At 41.1% G+C, this 19114-nt stretch overlaps 1 protein-coding gene across 1 annotated transcript in view; it reads right to left on the reverse strand.

The window, feature by feature from the left end:
- Positions 1–364: 364 nt before the first annotated feature.
- Positions 365–19114, reverse strand: part of APAF1 (apoptotic peptidase activating factor 1) — a 114288-nt gene continuing 95538 nt past the window's right edge. The window contains exons 22-27 of the mRNA XM_073651445.1: positions 14227–14352; positions 12450–12569; positions 10494–10619; positions 7888–8013; positions 6027–6161; positions 365–1770 (exon numbers count right to left, since the gene is read on the reverse strand). Of these exons, the coding sequence (XP_073507546.1) occupies positions 1624–1770; positions 6027–6161; positions 7888–8013; positions 10494–10619; positions 12450–12569; positions 14227–14352 (780 nt within the window). The 3' untranslated portion in view covers positions 365–1623. The remainder of the gene's footprint in view (positions 1771–6026; positions 6162–7887; positions 8014–10493; positions 10620–12449; positions 12570–14226; positions 14353–19114) is intronic.

A 19114-nucleotide genomic window follows, 5' to 3' on the forward strand; every position in this document is an offset into this window, starting at 1 on the left:
GCACTTCCGGTCAGCAGTAGGTGCCCGGAAAGGATCCCAATCCGTAATACTAAAGTAGCAAGAAAAATCCTGCACTCTGAGGTGAGCATGGTGAAAAAACATGAAACTTTTATTAAGTGATCCTAATAGATACTGTGTATCATACGTGACATTTCGGTCAATGGAGACCTTCATGTGTATCAGGCCACAGGATGTAGGAGAAGATATAGAGGAGGCAGCACTGTATAAGCAAAGTCCATCGCTGGAGCATGGACGGACGTCGCTTATAAACACAGCGCTGCCTCCTCTATAACTTCTCCTACATCCTGTGGCCTGATACACATGAAGGTCTCCATTGACTGGTCACGTATGATACACAGTATCTATTAGGACCACTTTAATAAAAGTTTCATGTTTTTTCACCATACTCACCTCAGAGTGCCGGATTTTTCTTATTTCTTCCTCGTGCGGTGTGCCCCTGCTGGTTTATTCTTCTATTACTCATGTTATGACTTCTACTTATGTTTTACTTCCCCTCTAACAGTTTAACTGAAAATCAAAGAAAAAGAAGCTGCAGCTGCATCCCCCTCCTCCTGTCTAGTATTTACTCCAGATAGTGTTTTGTGAATTTACAAACCTTTACAGTCATCTGGTAAACAGAAATGACATTTGAGAACTATAGGCTTCTGGAAAGTGAGCAGGATACCACTTTCCCCTAATTAAAAGTTTTATATGTGTTCAGATTAACTATGGCTTTATGCAACAAAAAAAAACTTACAAAAGAAAGGTACCTTTACAGGTCATTAAGAGGAGACATGCCTGTATGTTTAACCCCTCAAAAGCTGACATTAGGTAACATTACTGTAGTGTCCTACATACTAGAAAAACAATTTACATGTGTTTTAATGTCTCATAAGACCAAGTCATCCCTAAATAATGGCTACATTCACAGGGATGAAACACCAGAGAAATCAGTGGGCCAAATCGGTCTTATGCAATTATTATATTTATCAAACATGGCATAAATCACGTATTTTTCTACCAAACATTGAAATACCGCACAGAATTAGGCTTGGGTGTCTGATACATATTGTGTACCGCCCCTTGTTCCTGATAAAAGCTACAATCATTCTGAAATAATTTTTGGAGTCATTTTCAAAACTTATAATTTAGTGCAAAATAGGCAAATTATATATTGCTGCTGCCTATTTATCGAGAGAAAAATGCTCTTGTCCCTGGAAATGAATTCACAGTTTATGCAATAATGTATATAGCTAGTATTCACAGGCAATGAAGCCAAGGGTTAACATGTAAACAGAGTCCAATGGGCACTTCTGAAGCTCTGCATTGTGTATGGAGCCTGCGCGGCTGGAGCAGTCACTTTAAGGTGACTTTCAGTACAGGAGGCTGATGACAGCAGAAGGAAAATAGTGTGATTAAAAGGCATTCAATCCAGTGTTATTCTGCCCCGCCTACCGCCAAGTGGCAATTAAAAAAACCCAGCATGTCGTATTTGAGAGCTGTGCTAAGCTGAGAAGTGTACAAGATCCCTGTTGGTTTGCTCTCAGTTTGCGTCCTGTTCTAGAAGGTAGATTATCAAAGGAACCTAATGGAACAGCATATTTAACGCACGCAGCGTCATTGTCATTCTACCAGCTGAAGCACATACAGAATTCCAAGATTGTCAATGGTTACAAAAGTTCTGAAAGAAGAACACGGATGTATTGACTTCAAGTTTGTGCCATTTGTGTAGAAAGTCTGTTTGCAGGTTCCAGTGTCCACATCCCACCACTGTGGAAGAGAAAGGACTTTATAAGTGAAAGCATTCCTGCGGCTTTGTTGATAAAACATTGTCTATTGAAGCAGTACAGAGATACAATGCCGCAGATATATGGGAGGTCTGTGCTACATCAGCCATCATTATCTGTAGACCTCTAAGAAAGAAGACCACTTCTCTAAAGCAAGTGCTAGATTTTGTATCAGCAACAGAATATGCTACTCAGCTTGGATCAGTAGGTTCCCCCTTTAATCTAATTCATCTGTATGAAGCCCTATCAAAGCCAACTTAGTGGTCACATTTTTGCTCACTAAATGGTAGTTTGCATCAATTAAGGTCCCAGAAGATAAATTCCCTGCCATTTTGTTTGTTAGAGATGCAAGAAAAGTAGATAATGACATGATAAAGCACCACTCAAGCGGCCTTTTTTTTTTTCAGGGCTGGAGTGGCGCTTTAAATTTAAGCCCCCTTCCCTCAGTCATATACTCACCTTCCGGCGGCTTCACCTTTTACCGACGCTGCTCCAGTCCCAGAATGCCATCTTTCGCCCGTTACTTCTGATTGGCCAGAAGTCAGAAGTTAGGTCTGAAGAACTCAATACAAGTCTATGAGAGCCAGAACAAGGCCAGAATGAGACTCCCATAGACTTGTATCGAAAAGTGACCTGCGCGCAGCTCCATGAAACACTGGAGCTCCCGGCAGGTCACTTTTCGCCGGAGACCAAAAGGAGCGAGGCTGGAAATGGATGAAGGGGACGTCAAGTAAGTATCAGACAGGGGAACTACATTTAAAGCACCACTCCAAGCTCCACTGCAATAAATAAAAACGCTGGAGTGGTGCTTTAAACAAATTTCCAATTTACTTTCGGTCACAATTCAGTTTTCAAGATCTCTGCAAGCTGTCATTCCATAATAAAAGTGATGTGATGGACACACAGGTGGGTGGTTGGTTACAGACACTGCTCTGATACCTGCACTGTAATCAGCACCTCTGCGTCCATCACATGACCAGGACAGAATTTCATCCCCTGGATGTAAACACTGAAGGCTCCTACGAAATGACTAAAAGCAGAGACCTTCAAGGCAGTGAGGGACTAATCAAGAAAGTTTATTGCAAAACTGGAAATACAATGAAGAACCTTTATCTGCTGAAACCATAACAGCATATGTTGCATGTTATTAATCAGTCCCAAAAGGAGGCAATATTGGAGCTCGTTAACTTGGCTAATTACTCTAGAGCAGCGTTTCACAAACCCCATCCTCACGGACCCTACAGGTCATGTTTTCAGGATTTCCATAGTATTGCACAGGTGATGGAAGTATCATCAAGGCATCAGGAATTCTCTCACCTGTGCAATACTATGGAAATCCTGAAAACATAACTCATGGGGGGCCGTGAGGACTGGAATTTGGGAAACATGGCTTTAGAATTAAGGGGGCAACTACAGCTGGTTCCAGAAATATTTGGACAGTGACCGAACCTTCATGATTTGGGCTCTGCAGGCCGCTATTTTTTATTTAAAATGAAGCAATTGAGATGCAATTGAAGTGTAGACTTTCAGGTATAATTAAAAGGGGATGAGCAAAAATATCCTGTGAAACATTTAACTGCAACCATTTTTCTTCAAAGCCTCCTCATGTCAGGGCTCAAAAGTAATTGGACACATTGACTTTTACCATAAGTAAAATATTCATTGTTAATACTTTGTAGAGAATCCTTTGCAGGCAATGACGGCCCAAGGTCTGAAAGTGATGGACAGCACCAAACGCTGGGTTTCCTCCTTTGTAATGCCTTGCCAGGCCTTTACTGCAGCCGACTTCAGTTGTTGCTTGTTTGTGGGTCTTTATGCCTTAACCCCTTAACAACCTTGCGATTTTCCGATTTTTAGTTTTTTCCTCCCTTTCTAAGAGCCATAACTTTTTTATTTTTCTGTCAATACAGCCATATGAGGGCATGTTTTTTTGCGGAAGGAGTTGTACTTTTGAATTACATCATTCCTTTTATCACATGATGCGCTGGAAAGCGGTAAAAAAAATTCCAAATGCGTTGAAATTGCAAAAAAAAAGTGCAATACCACAATAGTTTTTTTTTTTATTTACTATGTTCAATATATGGTAAAACTGACTTGGCAATATGATTCTCTAGGTCAGCACGAGTAAGCAGAAACCAAACATGTATATATATATTTTTTTATTTAAGTAGTGTAAGAAAAAATTGGAATTTTTTTTTACATTTTTTTTTTTTTTGCTTGTGTCGCCATTTATTTTACATTTTGATGGATCTGACTTTTACGAACACAGCAATACCAAATCTGTGTATTTTTTAGTATTTTTTTGTAATGGGGCAAAAGGGGGGTGACTTGAACTTTTGTTTATTTTTTCACATATTTATACATTTTTTCACTTTTCACTGTATTTAATAGTCCCCTTAGGGGACTTGAAGCTGTGATTGTCTGATTGCTTATACTATGTATAGCTAAAATCACGATGTCCTATGAACACTAGCTAAACAATGAGACCCCTGGCTGTCATGGCAACCCATCGGCGTCCAGCGATCACGTCACAGGCACGCCGAAGGGCACGTGGAATGACATGCACCCCTTCCTGCGCATATTAACTACCGCTGTCAGAGGGTGACAGTGGGATTTAACAGGTTAAGAGCCACAGACGGAGCTCCACTCCACCCGCAGCTATTAAAGGCACATGATGGCTGATTAAATCCGTCATGTGCAAGTACGTCAAAGGTCATGAAGGGGTTAAGTTTTGTCTTAAGCATGTGAAATGTATGCTCGATGGGGTTGAGATCTGGTGATTAACTCAGCCATTGCAGAACATTCCACTACTTTACTTTAAAAAAAACAAAAAACTTCTCGGTTGCTTTCGCAGTATGTTTTGGGTCATTATCCATCTGTATGTGAGGCGCCATTCAATCAACCTTGCTGCATTTGATTGAATTTGAGCAGAAAGTATAGCCCTGTAACTTCAGAATTCATCCGGCTGCTTCGGTCTTCAAATCACATCAATAAACACTAGTGACCCAGTGCCATTGGAAGCCATGTATGCCCATGCCATCACACTGCCTCCACCATGTTATACAGAGGATGTGGTGTGCTTTGGATCATGAGCCTTTCCAAGCCTTCTCCATACTTTCTTCTTCCCATCATTCTGGTACATGTTGATCTTAGTTTGATCTGTCCAAAGAATGCTTTTCCAGAACCGGGCTGCCTTCTTCAGATGTTGTTTTTTTTTTGGCAAAGTCTAATCTGGCTTTTTTATTTTTAAGGCTGATTACTGCTTTGCACCTTGTGGTGAACCCTCTTTATTTGCTCTCATGAAGTCTTCTCTTTATGACAGACTTAGAATCTGAGATATCTACTTCCTGGAGAGTGTTCTTCACTTGGGTGGATGTTGTGAAGAGGTTTTTCTTCACCATGGAAAGAATTATGTGATCATACACCACTGATGAGTTCTGCAGACGTCCAGGCCTTTCTGAGTTTTCAAGCTCAACAGTGCGCTCATTTTTTGAAGAATGTACCAAACTATTGATTTGGGCTCTCCTAACATTTCTGCTATCTCTCTGATGGTTTTTTTTTCTCAGCCTAACGATAGTCTGTTTCTCTTCCATTGAGAGCTCCTTTGACTGCATGTTGTGGGTTCACAGATTCCAAATGCCACACCTAGAATCAGCTCCAGACATTTTGCCAACTTAATTGATGACAGATTAACTAGAAGATAGCACATTAAAGAGCTTTTGAGACAATTGTCCAATTTCTTTTGGCTCCTTTAAAAAGAGGCGGCTACATATTTAAAAGCTGTAATTCCCGAATTCTTTCTCCAATTAGGATGTGAATACCCTTAAATTAAAGCTGCAGTCTGTACTTTAAGCCCATGTTGATTATATAACTGTATCTTGAATATGTTTTGGTAAACAGCTAAGATGCCAAAACTTGTGTCACTGTCCAAATATTTCTGGACCTAACTGTATAACGTGCCAAAATGCCAAGGAGAATCTTCCAGCAATAGATTTCTTTACAGGATCCTTTCTATACTAGTAATTTTTCAATATAGAAGAAGTTAAGCTCTAAAAGTAGAGCAGATATTAAAGCACTCATATTTATGCTCCCGCATCTCATCACAGGTTGGTATTGGTAACTACACCCTAATTATATAATCTCCTTTATACTTCATTTTATTGTAGATTATTTCTACAGCCTCTTTACATAGGAGAAATTAAAATGAATCAGTGAGCACCAATTTATACCCAAGCTTACCTTGACATGGGCTCCAGAGGTTACTAATAGTTTACGGTCAGGTGCAAAATGAATATCTGTCACCCAGCCGTCAATTTTATTCACAGAAGTCTCCTGGCATTGCCTCAGAAGTTCTCCAGTCTGCACACTCCAAATCTGCCAATGGAAGAAAGATTTATTAAGAATATTTCTGGAAAGCAAAATATTTGAAGACTCAAGTGGTCCAATGGCACGTCATATTTCATATAAACACAGCAGGGAGATTTATCAATCTAAATGAGCTAGAATAGAGGTGCAGTTTGTCTAAAATAGATTTACATCATATTTATTGTTTTAGACACTTTCTGTGCCTTGTCCAACAAGAAGGTGCCACCTTCCTATAAAAGGGTCATGGCGTCACAAAAATTGAAAGTGGTCTCACAAGCGACACCATGTGCCAAAATTGACATTTCTTATACAAAAATAGGGAAAGCGCTCCTTGTGTGAATCTTGTTTCGATCCCAGATTGAGGAATGCGCTGGATCAACTCCAAAATGCGCAAGTGATACAATAAAAAAAACTCATCTACCTGTCTCTTGACATCCTCCATACACTGGCAGCGCCTAGAATATCCTGTACATTTTTTCTGCTTCTCAAAAATTGACATTTCTGGCACAAAGCCAACTAATAGGTGCTGTAATCTTATACTCTAAAAATACACCACATTTGTCAGACAGCATGAACCATTGCAATAAATCTCCCGCATTTTAAGACTCTCTAGTCTAAGTTTGCACAGCCTAAGGCCTCATTCAGACATTCGATTTTCTTGTATGCAAAAAAACTGGATTAATTATTATGATCTGACTCTGATCAGAGTTTGATCAGAGTGTGGTACAAGTGTCATACGATTTTCTCACACATGAAAATCGGGAGTGATCCAAGTGCCGTCCGATTTTTTCCTGGACCCATGGACTTGCATTGCAGATTTTGATCAGACCCTCGGATCAAAATAAGACATGTCTCCGATATTCTCCGCTGACCACTCGGTCGGAGGAAAAAAAATCAAACATGTCAATGGCCCCATAGATTATCATAGGTATGAGTGATATCCGTGAAAATCACGAATAGCACTTGTACGCAAAAATTGTATGTCTGAATGAGGCCTAAGAATTACACTTTTTGCCCCTTTCCTTCCCTGATGAAGCTGTATAAACAGTGAAACATTCAGAGAGGGCAATTTTTCATATATATTTAAAGCTACCACCATATCGAAACTCCTTTTTATAAAAATATGTATTTATTGTGTTTTAGAAACTTTCTGTGCCTTGTCCAACAAGAAGGTGCCACAGCGCTATAAAAGGAACATTTACATGAATGGGATGTGGCATACATTGCTAGCACAAAGTCAACTGATAAAGTGGTATAAACTTAGACTTGGTAAAAAAAATAAGCCAGATTTGTCAAAAAGCATGAACCACTATAATAAGTCTCACACATTTTAAGACTGCAAGTATAAGTCTGCCTGCTTAAGAATTAAGACATTATTAATAAATCTGCTCTGATGTGGGAGATTAATCAAGCTAAATGCACCAGATCCAAAAAAAAGTTACATGTTATGGGTCTCGAAAATGGTGGAAAAAGTGATTTTTATTTTCTTCCAAATTTCTGAACTTTTTTTTTCACAACTTAAATAAAAAAAAAATGCACATTAGATATCACTGTAATCGTAGTGATCTGTAAAATCATACCACCATGCCATTTTTACATTTTTCTTTTTGCAATTTCACAGCACTTGGAATTTTTTCCCATTATTTGGTGCATAGCATGGTAAAATAGATAGCGTCATTCAAAATTATAACTCATCCCACAACAAACAAGCCTTCTTTTGAGCAAAAAAACATACCATTATTTCACCATTATCATCACCAGTTGCTAAATAGTGGTTATCAGATGAAAAGTGGCAGCATCGTACACAGCTCTGATGACCGCTCAGCTCATGGAGAAGAGATAATCCAGCTAAACTCCAAATCTGAAAAGTAAGACAACACATGATGCATATTTACATCTGTTATCTTCATTCTTCTCGATATATCCATTGGTAACTACGATGTACTATAATTACAGTGAAAAAAATATTGTAAAAATATTGCCCATCACTTAGGGAGATACTGTACATTTCACGGATTACGGTAAATTACCTGACCGGCAAGCTATTCATGCACACCAATCAGTCAGTCTTCAAATTGCCTTCGTCACTGTTATGTACTATTTCTACCACTATTGTGATCATGCTGAAGTCTTTAAAGAAGTTGTCCACTACTTTATCCCCCCCCCCCCGCAATGTATCCCCTCGGGGCCCCTAAGACTTCTTGTAAATACCTTCTGTTGCTGTTTCTGCCTGTGAGAGGCGCTATCCTTGGCCGCTCACAGGCATCATGTGACCCCGCCCTGACGTCACAACAAGCGAGGTGTGACTCAGCGCTGGGGTCCCCGCGGTGGCTGCTGGGTTGTGGGTGAAGTTACCCCCCGCATCACACCCAGCATCCACTGCATGCTTTCCCAATGAATGGGGAGAGGCAGGAAGATAGTGACCCCCGGCTGCTGCCAGTACTTGTCGTGACATCAGTGGATGTCAGAGGCGGCTGCATCCTGGGGTCACGTGATGCCTGTGAGCGACCAGTGATAATGCCTGTGAGCGGCGCTATCAGCAAAAGAAGGTATTTACAATAAGTCTTAGGGGCCCCGGGGGGATACATGGGGAGGAGAATATAAAGTAGTGAACAACCCCTTTAATACTTTCATTTTGTTTCAAATGAAGATGAAATGGACAAGACTTACAGTTTGTAACCATTACAAGGGTGATACCACTAGAATTAAAGTTGGTGTGAATCTAGTCACACATCCCAGTCCATTGGCCACGAGAGTGGTCAGTAGCCGCTCTATCCTGATGGCATCCCGTGGCTTTTCCTTTGATTAGCCAGCCTGGTAGAATGTCACAAGTCACCTCAACAATGACGCCAGGCCGGCTTAACAAAAGAAGAGTTGTGGATACAGTCAGGAAGGAGGCTGTTCTCCCACTCCCGTCCAGAGACCACACACCACTGTTATGGCTGGATTGATTTGCACCACCAGTAACCAGAACCTACAGTATTTTTTTTCAAACTCCCTGTAGTCTAATAATCTCTATAAATCAACCCCACCAAGCCTTCAGAAACTCAGTGGCTAACTTGTTATACCTTTTTTCTGCCTTCAGCGTCTCCATAACGGTCTCTGTGCTCATTGGGAAGTGGCTAGTTCTTCTATGCTGCCCATGTAACCAGTGTAAACTACGTTTCCCACAATCACCTTCTCCAGACATATTCATCTCCTGCCTGCTCAGATAATATTAGCTAGCTGCCAAGCTGCTCTGTGATATGCCAAGCGGAGAGATGGTGCTGTGCATAGTTTCTAATATTATATCAATAAATGTAATACATGTCTGCCCCTACTACTCTGCACTACTACACTGAAAAGTAAGTAGAGGATACCCACTATAGAAAAATAGCAGGTATCTACTGAGCATGTGCAACCTGTCATGAAAGAAGTAAGGGATGTATCCATCGGCAAACATGGGGCGGACAAATCATTGGTGCAACCTGTGCGGCTGCGCAGGGGCTCAAGAGGTAAGAAGCCCATTTTTACCTCCAAAGCAGGTGCAATTTTGCATTTGTAGGAGCTCTTGGGCTGCAAAGGGCCCAGATATTGTTCTTGAACGGGGGTCCTTTTCTCTCTGTATCCGCCAGTGGGCAAACATGTAGGAGAAAGCCTTTAACATGCAGGTTTTCACAGGACAATATCCAGAGAAGGGAGCAGTGAGCACTTTGGGAAATGGATTACATTTAATAACTTTATTTATTTTAGGATGTATTTCCATTTGCATAAAGACCTTCAAAAAGGAGGAGTATGTCTACAAAAAAATGACTATTCAGAACAAGTACAGGTGCTCGTTCACCCTCATCATGGCCAAGCAGTTCAGTGTACCTTCCCACCTACTTGTTTTACATCCATCTCAATCGCCATCTGGCTACTGTAAATCCAGAGCTGTCAATCAAGGAAGAGGGGGCGGGGCTAGACGCAAAACAAGTAGGTACTTCAAACTGCTGAACCTCACCAAAGGTGCACCAAGTGCCTGTGCTTGGTTTGAACAGCCATTTTGTGCTGAGAGACAAATTCTTGATGCATCCTATGATAGCTGATACACTTGTTAAACATATTGGTCAGGTATATCATGCTGCCCAGAGGTACAGCTTCCACAGTATATACATCAGTCTTGTGTCAGGCTGACATGGGGAAGGGGGGCAATATAGCTGAACCACATGCAATACTATAGCCTGTGGAATATGCACATGCAGTACATTATACAGTACAGTATATTCTCTTCTATACAGTGCACCCAAGCACCCAGTATCACATGCCATCTGGTATTATATCATGGCCCTCAGCACTGGGAATACACATGTAATGCCGTACCTTGGCGCTCTTATCAGCTGAGGTAGATGAGAATTTCAGTGAATCAGATGAAACATCACAGGACAGTATAGCACCACTGTGACACTGAAACTCGTCTTCTGCGCATCCACTCTGAAGATCCCATACCTAAAACATTTCAAAACCATAGAGTTATATGGAAAGTGCCCAAACATAACAAAGGTATTCAATAAAGGATCTGTATGATATACACTGGTTCTAAAGCATAAAGCAGTCTGATAACGTGCAAATGGCAGGATGAGCCATAAAACAGGATCATCATCACATTCAGCGAAGCCACCACAAGATATATCAATGTCATCTTTTACTATGTAATAGAAGACTCAAATGTGAGACTGTGCACTTGAGTGGTCACGCGGCATGGGTGCTTATTATCCTATTCTGGCGACTTCTTGTAATTTACCATAAATCCCATATAAACCTGGCAGGATCAAGACTTAGAGCAGCAGTAGCAGTGCTTTATCATATAAGGATAATTTATGTTGGATGAACACATCAGAAGATTTTTATATACTAAACAGGTGATATTAATAAAATCTGTATAATCGCCTCTTTTGTCACAATTTAAAGCTATTATATTGTTGGAGGTACCCCAACTTTTTCAACGGTCATCGTTGTTTCAATAAACATATGCTTATTTAATTGCTTATGTAGACACTAGCAAAAATATAATATAATTTCATTATCAAAAATGTGGGGTTTTTTTGTGAAAAATTGCTCTAAAAGTGGTCACTAGGTGTCTCTCCTCCTAGCACCATGCTGTCAAGACTGATCAGTATATAGTTACAGACAAGCAGGGTGGATTACAGAAGTGGGCAGAGTTCTCACACAGAGTGGTACAGGACATCCTGCTGCACAGACTCTATAGTACAATGGGAAAACTGCTGGACTTTTTTTTTTATTTTTTATTATGCCTCAATTTGTGTATGACTGTTTTTATCAGTCATTCACATCTTATGTGAAATTACCTGCTCCTTTATCATAGCAGATTAGCTCTGCAATTGTACCCTCCTTCAACCCCCTCAGGATTGTTTCCCAAGTCCTCTGTTTCCCTCATCACCTTTTTATTCACTTTGCAGCCTTGTTTCTTGTAGCAAATCAGCAATGAAATGCTCTGCTCCTCTTCTCCATTCACATCTTACATTTCAGACATTACAACACATTTAAAGGGAACCTGTCATTAGATTCTACCTGCCCAAACTATGGACAGCAATATTTCAGAGCCTAGCTTTGCAATTGTAGCCAGGTAGGTCTTTCTTTGGCCCGTTTCATTAAAGCTTTTACACCAGAATTAAAGTGTAAAAAGCTTTGAAAAGTCGCAAAAATTTGTAGCACAAAAATTCTGCGACTTTTGGTGATCTCACGCTATTTTCGCCCAGCCCCGACAAAGTGGGAGAAGTTCAGGCGAGTCAGCTCATCACATTCATGACAAGTAGCGACATTCTTTATGCCCCAAATCTTACTCCAGTCTTAGACTGGAGTAAGATTTGTGGCGAGGTGTACAAGGAGGCGAATCCCACTTTTCAGACATGCCGGATTCATTAGGACGTGTCAGACTCCATCAAGATTAGTGTGAACAACACTGATCTTGATGAATCGGGGCCAAAGTTTGACAAAACAGCCAGCGACTATGTAGAGAAACTTAACTACACTCGTGCGGCCCACAGCTGGCTTCTCCCTGCCCCACTTCAGTGAATTGATAGGTGTCTTCCCTGTATATACATAGGCAGAGACCTATAGTCACTGATCAGTGTTCACACTGCAGCGTTTCAGAGAAAGACATTCTTGGATGCAAGACTCTGGTAGATGCTGTCCGTTTTTCAGGTTGCATGAATCTAAATTATAGGTTCCTTTTAAGATAAAGAAAAGGATTAAGGATTAAAGATAGAAAATGAAAGATGCCCATTTCCTATTATAAACAGTTAACTATTTTCTTACCCTCACAGTCCCATCAAATGACCAGGAAAGGAGTTTTACATTTTCGAGAATTCTGAAGCACCTCACAGCTTCTTTGTGCCCTTGCAAAGAAAAACTCTTTCCCGACGTCCAGTCCCAGACCTGATTTGGAGCACATTATTATTCCAATGCTTGTACCATTTATACAGTGCAAACTAAATTGTTACATATAAATGAATTCATTTGCTTAGCAGGTTATTACTGTTTACAATCATCCCATTTAGTTACCCAGTATATAAATAGCATTAATCTATTCTGATATGAGCCACTGTGATTATTTAGTAAACGATTTCAATTTAGAATGTATATTATTTATATTCTACTAATCTATATTATATATGAAATGCCTAAAATATCATTGGCTAAGTATATTATATTCCAAGAATCTACTTATAGGTAAGTTTCTTAACACAACACATGGCTACTCTTAGGGTTTTCTTTTGTAACAAACTAGCCAGAACGGTGATCAAAACAAAAAGTATGAAAAAAAAAACAAAAACAGAATGAGACTACGTATGTAGTATTAAAAAAAAAAAAAAATGTTCATCCTTTTTTAAAAAGGATGAAAAGGTGCAGCAGCCTATGTTTTTTCTGCATCCTGTAAAAAACAACGGATATGTGCACAAACATATCAAAAGGATACCAATTTGACATTTTTTTCCATTATACTTCTATATAAACAAAAATCTTACTCCATTTTGGGTTAGATACAGTGTTTTTATTGCGATAAAACCACAATTCTTACATTTCTTTTTCTGTATCTCTTTACAGCATTTAAAGATTAGGTTAATTAATTTTATGTTTTGATAGATCGGATGCTGTGATATTAAATATAGTTTTTTCTTTTATTTCTATATTTTTAACTGAGGGTGATTCAAATTTTTTCAGTATAGACTCCAATATTGCTGTATATAGTAAAATTCACACAGCCTCCCATGACGCTCAGCCTATGGCTGAACATCACATGATATTTAACATGACGGGTGCAGGGCCCTGGCAGCTCATCGCAATCACGACCCAGGGAAAAATGATGGGAGCCCAAAAGAACACCCGGGCTGAGGCGCACCTCTTAAATGCCGCTGTCAGTGACGTGCACCTGAGCCCAATCCAAATACCCCAACACGCGCCATGATGTATAGATCTGTCATTGGGCATTAAGGTATTAAACAAAGTCTTGTAGAAATAATACAGAGGACACAAGGGTTAATTCTTGAATGTTGGCACTTTTGAGGCTGTGAATAGAGGGGTGGGGTTAGGCCCATGGGGGTGGGTTTATTAATTTTTGAGTCTTACTTCAGGGGATGAAGGCTTCTGCTGTAGCTGCTTGTCTTACAGCCAGGACTGTGAGGAGGAAGAAGGAAATGGCTAATCTTGGACAGACAGAACAGATTCTTTTTTTATACATTTCTAAGTTATTATTATTTATTTTTAAGAAACAGAAGAGAGGAGGAAGAGCTCTGATATAGCTTTTTGCACATTTTCTAAGATTAGTGTTCTTTTAAGTGCCACAAAGTGTCTGCTCAGAGATCAAGTTCTATTTTACACATGTAGCAAGTGCAACAGAATAAAAATGACCTCAAAGTAGCTATTTTGTGACACTTAGAGAAGGTAACATGATAACATCTGTAATGATTTGCTGTACTATAATCATGCCATTTCTAATGGGTTTGTGTTCCGCTGGGGAGCAAGATAAATGGATAAAACACCGTTTGTGCACTGTTATAAAGACTAGGTGTAAAATGAGGAGTACAGTACTCACCCTGATTGTGGAGTCATCAGAGCTTGATACAAGCCATTTCCCATCTGGGGTGAACTGGCAATGCTGGACAGTGCTGCGGTGACCCTTTAAGTGCTTCAGAAACTTGCCAGTGACAATATCAAAAACCTATACCCAACAGAAATAAATGGAATCATTTACACACCCAGAGACAAATATGTCAAGGAAACAAAGCATGGTACAATCAAACCTCTTTTTTTAGACTTATATGGATTGTGATTTTGGTGCGGAAAAAACGCAGTCCTTTCCAATACCAGGAAAGTGAATTTGATTTCTAAAATCTCATGCACATGCTGCTTATTTTTCCTTGTGGATTTGAACCATCAAAGCATTTTTTAAAATCTGCAGCATGTCAATTCTTTTCATCCATTCATCAGAATGGACGGGAAAAAAAAGAAAACTCGCAAGTAAAAACACATCCAAAATGGGTGTATTTTATGCCGAGGTTTTCCTGTCAATATTTTGGTTTTTGCTACAGAAAAATCTGTGGCAAACACGATATTTTTCTATATAGCTATGTGCACATGTTGAGTAACGTGTTATATATACCACTATATAAATGTATATATGCAGAGAGGAAAGTAGTATTTGATACACTGCCGATTTTGGAAGTTTTCCCACCTACAAAGAATGGAGAGTTCTGTAATTTTTATCGTAGGTACACTTCAACTGTGAGAGACAGAATCTTAAAAAAAAAAAAAAAAATTTAGAAAATCACATTGTATGATTTTTAAATAATTAAATGGCATTTTATTGCAAGAAATAAGTATTTGATCACCTTCCAAGCAGCAAGAATTCTGGCTCTCACAGACCTGTTAGTTTTTCTTTAAGGATCCCTCCTACTCTGCACTCATTACTTGTATTAACTGCACCTGTTTGAACTCGTTACCTGTATAAAAGACACCTGTCCACACAATCAATCACACCCCAACCTCTCCACCATGGCCAAGACCAAAGAGCTGTTTAAGGACACCAGGGACAAAATTGTAGACCAGCACAAGGCTGGAATGGGCTACAGTACAACAGGCAAGCAGCTTGGTGAGAATGTAACAACTGTTGGCACAATTATTAGAAAATGGAAGAACTATCAATCTTCCTCGGTCTGGGGCTCCATGCAAGATATCGCCTCGAGGGATAAGTATGATTCTGAGAAAGGTCAGGAATCAGCCCAGAACTACACAGGAGGACCTGGTCAATGACATGAAGAGAGCTGGGACCAGAGTCTCAAACATTACCGTTAGTAACACATTACGCTGTCATGGATTAAAATCCTGCAGGGCACGCAAGGTCCCCCTGCTCACGCCAGCACATGTCCAGGCCCGTTTGAAGTTCGCCAATGACCATGTGGATGATCCAGAGGAGGCTTGGGAGAAGGTCATGTGGCCAGTTAAGACCAAAAGAGAACTTTTTGGCATCAACTCAACTCGCCATGTTTGGAGAACAACCCCAATAACACCATCCCAACCGTGAAGCATGGTAGAGGAAACATCATACTTTGGGGGTGCTTTTCTGCAAAGGGGACAGGAAGACTGCACAGTCTTAAAGGGACGATGGATGGGGTCATGTATCGCGAGATTTTGGCCAACAACGTCCTTCTCTCAGTAAGAGCATTGAAGATGGGTTGTGGCTGGGTCTTCCAGCATGATAATGACCCAAAATACACAGCCAGGTGGAGCGTGACGATGTAGTGGAGCTGAGAGGACGTGTCAAAGCAGAGCTCCCATTATCGTGACCCAATTCCTGCATTTATATTCTCCAAAAAGGACTCACCCCGGTGATACTGTGGACCCCTGGGCTCCTGGGGACCTCCGGCTCCTGAGGAGGTGTGGTGTGCGGCTCCGGTCAGATCAGATCCAGGAGAACCCAAGCGGGAAACAGAGCCAGCAGAGGACGGCAGCCATTTGCTGCTGCGTGCTTCAGCAGTTGGAGGCACAGCAAGGAAGAATCCACCTCAGGAGTGGCTAGCTGGATGGCGCACCGGACTCACAGAGGTATACAGGGAGGAAAACGCGGTGTGAGCTCTGAAAAATGAGCCCCGCACTCCCTCAATGACATAGACCGCGTGCTAGCGCCCGCCATTGTACTTGTGCTAGTGCTTTCACTATCACCTCCGTTGCTCAGAACTGGGGCCGCGGTTGCTACGGCAGTCTGCTGACAGCGCAGTACACCAGACCGCACGCTGAGGTCTGCTACAGGACTCTTATACTTTGCATTCACCGCTCAGAGGCTGGGGTCATAGTTGGTATAACAATTTGCTGGCAGGGCAGTATATTAGACTGCTTGCTGGAGTCTATCTCTGTACTTTCACCTCTCCAGTCCCCTGAGGCTGGAGCCATAGATGACGCAGCAGCCTGCTGACAGTGCAACATATCATATCTGCAAAAAGACCTGCACAGCAGACTGGGCTAGTCATAAAGCCCACTAACCAGGCCATATTGACTCTCTCTACATTGCTGAAATCCATGCCAGTTTTTTCAAGTTGCTCTATTACTCTGCTTAAGACTGTCTGCACTGCTCCACGTTATTAGTAAACCAGGAAAACTGTACTTGCATCTCTTAAAGTACTACTTTAGTTGGGAGCAAGGGAAGAAGAGAATATACCTAACCATCTTGCTGTTTCTCATAAACGTTAACTATGAGCCGCTCAAAGAGTTAGGGAGTGGCTGAAAAGCTAAAAGAGTTTGCAACAACTGACCCCCCAGACAACTCACGATCCCTTAGAAATAACCCATTAAATGTTAAAGCTGCAGACCAACGTAAAAATTGCGCTTCTGACAGTGAAGAAGGTGGAGATCAAGAAGATTTAACTCTAAGACAGGCATCTGAACAATTAATGCAAGCCATATCTTTAACTAGGACATCCCTGACTGGGAAAATAGAGGAGGTGCATTCTGAAGTGGGACATCTCCGACAGGATATGCAAGCCATGGGGGGGGGGGCGCATCACGGAAGTCGAATCAAGAGTGTCCCACCTGGAGGATAACCTTGCACCTATGGAGACTCAATTGACAAAGGTGGCTGGTTCAATAAATGCCTGGAGGCAGAAGGCAGATGACTTGGAGAATAGAATGCGCCGGAATAATATCCGAATCATTGGATTACTAGAACGCTCGGAAGGTCTGCGACCTGAGCAATTCTTGGAAAGCTGGCTCAAGGACACTTTAGGGGATGAGTTCTCTCCAACATTTGCTGTGGAAAGGGCTCATAGGGTCCCCACAAGACCTCTCCCCCCGGGCACTCCACCGCGACCTTTTCTGGCACGCCACCTAAATTGCAGGGACAGGGACACTATTCTCCGTATGGCACGGCAAAAAAGTCGCATTAAATTCAACAATGCCACAATATCAATATTCCCGGATTTCTCTATTGAGCTTCAGTAACAGGCTCAATTCATGGAGGTCAAGAAACAACTCAGAGAAAAGAATATTCTGTATTCAATGACCTACCCAGCTCAACTCCGAATTGTTCATGAGGGTTCCGCCATATTTTTTACAACCCCAGCGGAGGCCGTGGAATGGCTGCGGTCACACACAGGAGAAAATGGAAAGTAGCCCTGATTTGTTTGCCGCCGTCCCTATATGTGTGCATAGGAAATGGAACTCTCTCAATATTTGTAATGATAGGAGCTCTTTCCGCCAGCGTTCAATATAACAACAATACCGGACACTGTGTTCAGTGAAGGTACCCTCTTTTTGGAATACGACAGGAGCATGAGATTGTGCTCCTTCTTGAACTTTATTTTGTTCTTTCTTGTTTTAGTTTTGATAGTTAATGTTTATATAGATACTGCTGCCAAGACACCAATTAAGTTGCCTGCAAAATTTAACCTGTGTGACAATGTACATCATATCTGGATAGGGGAACATGGGATCTGAAATTATATGTATGACCTGGAATGTGAGGGGTCTCAAATCTCCTCGAAAGAGCATTAAGGTTTTTTCCCAGATTAAGCATCATCATCCTCACATTGTAGCTTTGGTTGAAACACACCTGACCAGAGATTCGGCTCGCTATGTGCAGAAACCATGGGTGCAATGGTCCATACATGCATTTCACACTAGTTACTCTAGAGGGGTGTCCTTGTTAATACACAAAGACGATAGATGGGAGGTCAAAGAGGCTCGGAGAGACCCTGAGGGACGCTTTATTTTTGTGCATGCATCGGTAAATCTGAAAGATTACGTCATAATGTGTATATATAACCCGCCCCCAGCTAATATGACAGTTCTTAAGAAGGCAGTAAGCTTTGCCCTAAATTATCCGGATGCACTTGTTATGTGCATGGGAGATTTTAACCTGGTCATGGACAACGGTCTTGATAGATTCAGACTGGATGATGGAGCCTCCGGGGTGACCTCTTCTCCAACCCAGTTAACAATGTTCATGGAAGGCAATGGCTGGTTGGATCTGTGGAGGTTACGTCATCCTGATGTGAGAGAATATACTTGCCACTCGTCCACTAGACGCACTTTATCCCGTATAGACTATATATTTGGATCCAGTAACTTGGCAATGTGGGTGGGGGATGTGGAACATGGTAACAGGCGTATTTCAGATCATAGTCCGGTAATAATTAAACTCAGGTTTGGCCAAACAAATCATAATTTATTTTGGAAGCTAAACCCATTCTGGCTGAAATTGATAGGCTCCAACGATAGAACTCTAGATCAGTTGGATTGTTTCATTTCATCTCACCCTGAGCCCCGAAATATTAACTTGTTCTGGGATGCCCTTAAAGTGTATTTAAGAGGATGTTTATCTTCTACAATATTTTATATTAAACGGGTGACATCAAAGGAGGATGATTAAATCGAAAAACGACTGAGGGATTCGGAAACAACTTATATAACTAATCAGACAAATGAAAATA

The sequence above is a fragment of the Phyllobates terribilis genome, unplaced genomic scaffold (assembly GCF_046119375.1).
Source record: "Phyllobates terribilis strain yellow unplaced genomic scaffold, ASM4611937v1 Scaffold_11__3_contigs__length_659146591, whole genome shotgun sequence".
Taxonomy (NCBI): domain Eukaryota; kingdom Metazoa; phylum Chordata; class Amphibia; order Anura; family Dendrobatidae; genus Phyllobates; species Phyllobates terribilis.